Genomic DNA, 6,608 nt, shown 5'->3' on the forward strand with positions numbered 1-6,608 from the left:
AACTACATTTTCTATCCTCCCACTTTTCTTTTCAACCAAACAAAAGAGTTTTCTACCCTCCCACTTTTCCATTCCTCCAACCAAACACACACATAAGGGAAAACTAATTATTTTTTATCCTCCTACTTTTCCAATCTCCCACTAATTTTTCATCCTTTCACTTTTCTACTCCTCCAACCAAATGGGCCCTTAAGGTATTACACCTGATGCAATTGTAATCAATGGCTGAGATTGAAAGTTAAAAAAGTAATTTTCAATCTCAACCATTAAATAAAATATGTTAAAAGAAAGTTAAAAGTTAAAGTTAAAAAGTAAAAAATAAAAAATAATTAAATAAAAAAATTGTGAGAGAAAGTGGGTGAATTGCATTAGGTGCAATACGCACCTGATCTCAATCTAGAATATGTATATATATATATATATATATATGACCTGTTCAGAAATCAAATTTACGAAGTCAGACCATACATGATACATATGCATGCCTCGTCTAACTCAAGTACTACTCACCTTAAAAAGAGAACCTTCCTTTAATGAAACCATATATGTAACTGTAGGGTTAAAGCAAGTGTCCCCATGAGGGAATCAAACAATCATGTTGAAAATTTCTGAACATCTAGAAACACCCTGTAAGAAGATTAGGAAACAATTTCAGAGATTCTTAGACTACCTTTATTCCTGATTTCCCACCTGCCCCATGCTAATGGAAGTATGTAATTTGAATCTCTCCCTCGCTCTCTGTTAGTCAAGGCTGGAAGGCTAGCAGCACTTCAAAGTTGATCAAACTACAGAAGCAAGTATGACACATAAGTGAAAAATAGCAATGGTTAGAGCATGTATATACATATAAGCTGCAGGAGCAACAAACTAAAATGAAATCCACTTGAATATATGCTCAGCGTTCTTAGCAGAAATGGAAAATAAAAATAAATGAAGAATCCTTATAATAACTACCAATGCTTTTTTTTTTTTTTTAACATCAATAGTTGGGGTGTAGAGATTTGAACTTTGAAAATCTCACCTGAAAACAACTAAAGGTGTCAGTTGAGCTAAAAGGCTTAGGGCACAAATTTTTTGTTATGTACACTAGCTTGCTAGTTAGCAAATAGACAGTAATCATCCGTATAGATATAGTTAAGAAAGAGTAATGCTAGAGATATGATATTTTTTTTAAACTTTTTCATAATCATTGGCATGATTTGTTGTGATTGAAGCAACATCACTTTTACTTAGATCCATCACTTTTATAACACTAATCACAATAGGTTATGTCAATAGTTATAAAAAATGTTGTTTCCCTAAACTTATTGGTTAAGAAATCACCCCTGAAGAAGTGTTCATATATATCATGCCTTGGGTTAGTCGTTCCATTTTGTTTTGAATGGCAAAAGNCATGGACGACCAAAGAACAGCATGACAAAGGGTCGTCCATAAGCATTGCACATGGACGACCACACGATACTTAGCAGGTTTTGAAGTGGTTCATCAACCGGTGCTTATCCCGTCAATTTCTCCCAAGTATGTAACTTCTAGCAGCGGTTATGACCGTTAAAGAAGTTACATCCGGATTCCACGAATCTGGGGGAAGTTATTGAACCAAATAACCGCCCTAAAGTACCCTATATAAGGACCGGTCCGGATTATGTAAAGGTATGATATTCTGAGATCCTTACATTACAGTTAGATTTCCAGGAGGGAAGGCACTAACTTCACCATCGGAGGATATTGGACCGGTCCACCCCGGTCATTCCTTTGATTCTTTTCTTCTTTTTCAGGCCTTTGCGAACGTTGTAGCCCATCGGAGCCGAAGTATTCAACCAAACTGATTTTATCCACTATCAGATGTATTTAAATTTAGGTACTTTGCCTAGTGCTCTTTCAATTCATATATTACTTTAATTCCTAAAGTAAAAAATCCTGAATATGTTTCTCAGTATCGCCCTATTTGCCTCACTAATGTTCTGTTTAGAGTTTTTTCAAAGGTTTTGGCAAACAGGTTGAAAAAAAATCTGCCACATCTTATTTTTGATCAACAGAGTGCTTTCATGACATACCGCTTAATCTCTAATAATGTTATGGTTGCTTTCGAGACATTACATTATATGAGGAATCACTCCTCGGGTAATACAAGGTACATGGCTTTGAAACTAGACATGAGCAAGGCCTATGATAGGGTGGAATGGCAGTATATAGAAAAGTTGATGGAAAAAATGGGTTTTGCAGAAGACTGGGTAAAGCTGATGATGATGTGCATCTCTACCGCCACCTACTTGGTCTTGATTAATGGGGAACCTCAAGGGCATATTACACCTACTCGAGGACTTAGACAAGGCGACCCCCTCTCCCCATATTTATTCTTATTGAGTACGGAGGGCTTCCATGGGCTGTTAAAAAAAGCAGAAACAATGGGTCACATAAAGGGGGTTTCTATTTGCCAGAATGGCCCAAGACTAACCCATCTTCTCTTTGCAGATGATAGTCTTCTTTTTTGCAGGGCAAAAGAAAGCGAGTGTCAGAAGTTATTGGAGGTTTTAGCCACGTATGAAAATGCCTCTGGGCAACAGATAAATAGAGACAAAACAACTCTCTTCTTTAGCAAATCAACTTCTCAAGATATGCAGGATACAATTAAGATGGCTCTTAGAGTATAGGTGGTTCAACAATATGAAAAATATTTAGGACTGCCTTCTTTCATTGGTCGAAAAAAGAAAGCGAGTTTTGATAACATCAAGCAACGGGTGTAGAAAAAGTTGCAAGGGTGGGAGGGTAAACTATTATCCCAAGCCGGTAGGGAAATTTTAATCAAGGCAGTGGCCCAAGCACTTCCCATGTATGCGATGTCATGCTTCAAATTACCGATTGGTTTGTGCCATGATATTGAGGCTTTGGTTCGAAAATTTTTTTGGGGACAAACAGGGGAAGGCTGAAAGGTTCACTGGACAAAATGGGAAGAACTTTGTAAACCGAAGACACAAGGGGAGTGGGGTTTAAAGATCTTTCAAAGTTCAATGATGCCCTCCTAGCAAAACAAACTTTGTGCCTCTTACATGATAAATCCTCCTTATTTTATAAAGTTTTTAAGGCCAAGTTTTTTCCACATTGTTCAATTATGGAGGCCAAAAACCCAAGTTCAGCCTCATATGCATGGAAAAGCATCATTAAGGGCAGAGCTGTGATACAACGAGGCGCGGTTTGGAGAATTAGGGATGGCAGATCGGTGTCAATTTGGGGTGATCACTGGCTTTCAGTGAGACACTCCCCAAAAATTGTATCCCTCTGTACAGGAGCTTTGACAGATGCAAAAGTCAGCTCCCTTATTGACAGTGACCGCAGATCATGGAAGGAAGAAGTGTTGAGTGCAAACTTGTTCAGCTTTGAAGCTGAGATAATTAAAAAATTCCCTTATGCCACACGGTCCAAACAGACACACTCACGTGGCCTTTCACTCCAACCGAGGAATGCACAGTGAAGTCTGGTTATACCTTCCTGCAAAAAGAGTTTCAGAATTCCCAACCTGGCCAATCCGATCCTGATTATTTGAAGCCACTGTGGAAAGCTATCTGGAGTTTGCAGGTTCTGAGTAAGGTAAAAAATTTTGTTTGGCGCGCGTCAAAAAATTCTCTACCTACAAAGACGAACCTAATGAAGTGGAAAATAATCAATGAAGATCGATGTGAGCACTGCAAAGAACAAAAGGAAGATGTGATCCATGCTTTATACCAATGTCCGAAACTACAAGACCTGTGGAGTAAAAATGAACGCTAGAATCACAGTAGCCTCAAACAGGCTACGTCCTTTATTGATCTAATAGGTTGTGTTTTTGCAGATAACAGGAACCCGGATTTATTCTCCATGGTGACGTGGGCAATTTGGAATCGGAGAAATAATCTCCATCTTGGAAAAGTTGCTGCCTCACTCGACGAACTGCTTTCTCAGTCACTGGATCGGATACAGGACTTCAAGCTCAACAACTCCTCCTTGGCTACCACAGTAGGTCATCCACCTACCAGATGGCAAGCTCCGGATCAAGACAACTACAAAGTGAACTTCAACGGCGCCCTGTTTTCAGAAGCAAACACTGCAGGTATAGGAGTGGTTATACGCAATGAGGAGGGTCAAGTTATGGTCTCCCTCTCGCAAAAAACCACACTTCCTTTTACAGCTATTGAAGTGGAAGCTATGGCAGCAAGGAGGGCCTTAGAACTCGCATTGGAGACTGGATTTCAGCAGATCATATTGGAAGGTGACTCGCAGATTCTCCTCTCAGCCTTGGAAAAGAACTTTCACACTCTATCAAATTTTGGACACTTGATAACAGACATTCAATACCTTGCCTCTTGTTTTTCAAAAATGCAATACTCTCATGTTCGTAAGCATTGTAATACTGTAGCTCACTCTTTAGCAAGAAGGGCAGTTTCTTTATCTCAAATGCAAGTCTGGATGGAGGATGTACCACCAGATATCACTCATGTACTTCAGGCTGACTTAAATGGCCTCCTTTAATATTAAAGGTTTCGACCTTCTTTCTCAAAAAAAAAAAAAAAAAAAAAATTCAATCATGTAGTTATTTAATTAAAAAATACACTTTTATTTTATGAGAAAAAATTTGCATGGCAAAATCTTAAAATGGAAACCTAAGGAATAGTACATAAGTACTGTACCTAAATCTTGTCCAAATAAATATATACAACATTATAAACACTAATTTGTAACTCCATGCATATGCACGGATACACTTAAAGAGATGCAATAAGATGCATAATATAATTCATATATATATATATATATATAATTTAAATACTATTGATAGTTTTTTTTTTTTTATTAACTCTTTTAAAAAATTTGTAAGGATATTTTTAGGTATAAAATGTAAATTGTCTATATTTTTTTATAAGTATTATGAACCACTTTTTTTTTTTACAATTCATTTATTCTAAACTTTTTGGTTTTTTTACTTAATAGCTTACTTTGATAAATATTTATGATGTTGTCCCACATTTGATTCTAAATTTAAAAAATAAAACTCTTTAAGAATAAATAATTTAGAACACATGAGGCGTGGACCAAGTCACTGTCTTGAGACAAATCGTGCCGTCTACGGTATATTCGATGTAGTTAGACAAATCATTTCTGCACGTTGCTCCCAGGATACAACAACCCAGCCACCTTTGCTGATTATCCTTGCGAGCCTACACTGCTCGTAGGATATAAGCTCTCTATAGTACTTTCTTTTCCCATAAAATTTTGTAAAAGATAGAATAATTTTGTGAGTAGAAAAAACAATAGATGATAATTGTTTATGACAATAAAAAAAAAAAAAATTTGAAAAGTCTGTAGCTTTCTAAAATAAAAATGTGTGTATTTGAAACTTTTATTTCTTTCCATATATATAGAACTAGATATGTTGCTTGTCCTTAGCCAGAAAATAAAACGTTTGATATCAATTAAATAGTCAAAACGTTATTAAAATTAATATATATAAGCAATGGCTTCTTATATATATATATATATATAATATAATATAATAAAACCGGATACCCATATTAAAAGTTTGTCTTTGCCAGCCTTTAGTATGTTGAGAGCAAGAAAAGAAAGAATCAAAATGTCCCATAGATTACGTTGCTGAACAAGAAAAGAAAAAGTCATAGTGCCAAGCATTTAATGGCCTATTATTACAATACTTTTTCAAAAGTTTTCTTTCTGAATATATGTTAGCAATTTGCTAACGGTTTGACCACTGTCCATTAAACCAAATAGTAAACATTTGTGTATATATGGTAACATAAAATAATTCAGCAATAACTGTACATTTAAGTGCTGAAATTCTTCCATATATGACGTTATTATGTCATATTCAAATAAGATAATAAAACCAAATATGGTGGCAATTATGGTATTAATATTACATTAATGTTCGTAAATTTCCTGATTAAAACTATTGACAAAAGCTATTCAAATTTGAATTAAATTTAAATTTCAAAATTTAGTATTCAACGTATTTGACATTAAGGATAATTGATACACATAAATGAGTATCAAAATAAATATAATATTTTTTTATAAAAATATCCAACATAGGCTATCCAGGCCACTTTCAGCTGGAGGTGGAGCTTAGGCTAAAGAATCAAAGGAATGACCGGGGTGGACCGGTCCAATATCCTCCGATGGTGAAGTTAGTGCCTTCCCTCCTGGAAATCTAACTGTAATGTAAGGATCTCAGAATATCATACCTTTACATAATCCGGACCGGTCCTTATATAGGGTACTTTAGGGCGGTTATTTGGTTCAATAACTTCCCCCAGATTCGTGGAATCCGGATGTAACTTCTTTAACGGTCATAACCGCTGCTAGAAGTTACGTACTTGGGAGAAATTGACGGGATAAGCACCGGTTGATGAACCACTTCAAAACCTGCTAAGTATCGTGTGGTCGTCCATGTGCAATGCTTATGGACGACCCTTTGTCATGCTGTTCTTTGGTCGTCCATGGGACTCACCCGTGGACGACCTTTTTGACTTGATTACGGGATCTACCCAATTGGTCGACCTCTCAGGGAAGAGAGGTCTGGACGAATAGGAGATGGCTTAGTTGTTTGGCAAACTGCGTGT

General features: G+C 36.4%; 1 protein-coding gene across 1 annotated transcript; it reads left to right on the forward strand.

Moving 5' to 3' along the window:
• Positions 1–3,109: 3,109 nt before the first annotated feature.
• Positions 3,110–4,503, forward strand: LOC136064997 (uncharacterized). The gene is made up of 3 exons (XM_065767570.1): positions 3,110–3,349; positions 3,505–3,580; positions 3,827–4,503. The coding sequence occupies exons 1-3, from the start codon at positions 3,110–3,112 to the stop codon at positions 4,501–4,503; spliced, it is 993 nt and encodes a 330-aa protein (XP_065623642.1).
• Positions 4,504–6,608: the final 2,105 nt, after the last annotated feature.

Source organism: Quercus suber, unplaced genomic scaffold (genome assembly GCF_002906115.3).
Source record: "Quercus suber isolate HL8 unplaced genomic scaffold, Cork oak 2.0 scaffold_824, whole genome shotgun sequence".
In the NCBI taxonomy this organism is placed as follows: Eukaryota; Viridiplantae; Streptophyta; class Magnoliopsida; order Fagales; family Fagaceae; genus Quercus; species Quercus suber.

What these genes read in the sequence shown, in the direction of transcription:
- LOC136064997 (XM_065767570.1), top strand. Translation starts at nt 3,110, where the DNA reads ATGGAGGCCAAAAACCCAAGTTCAGCCTCATATGCATGGAAAAGCATC. An exon ending in GCAGATCATGGAAGGAAGAA is followed by an intron (nt 3,350 to 3,504) that starts GTGTTGAGTGCA and finishes AAAGAGTTTCAG; the next exon opens with AATTCCCAACCTGGCCAATC. An exon ending in CTGGAGTTTGCAGGTTCTGA is followed by an intron (nt 3,581 to 3,826) that starts GTAAGGTAAAAA and finishes GTGTTTTTGCAG; the next exon opens with ATAACAGGAACCCGGATTTA.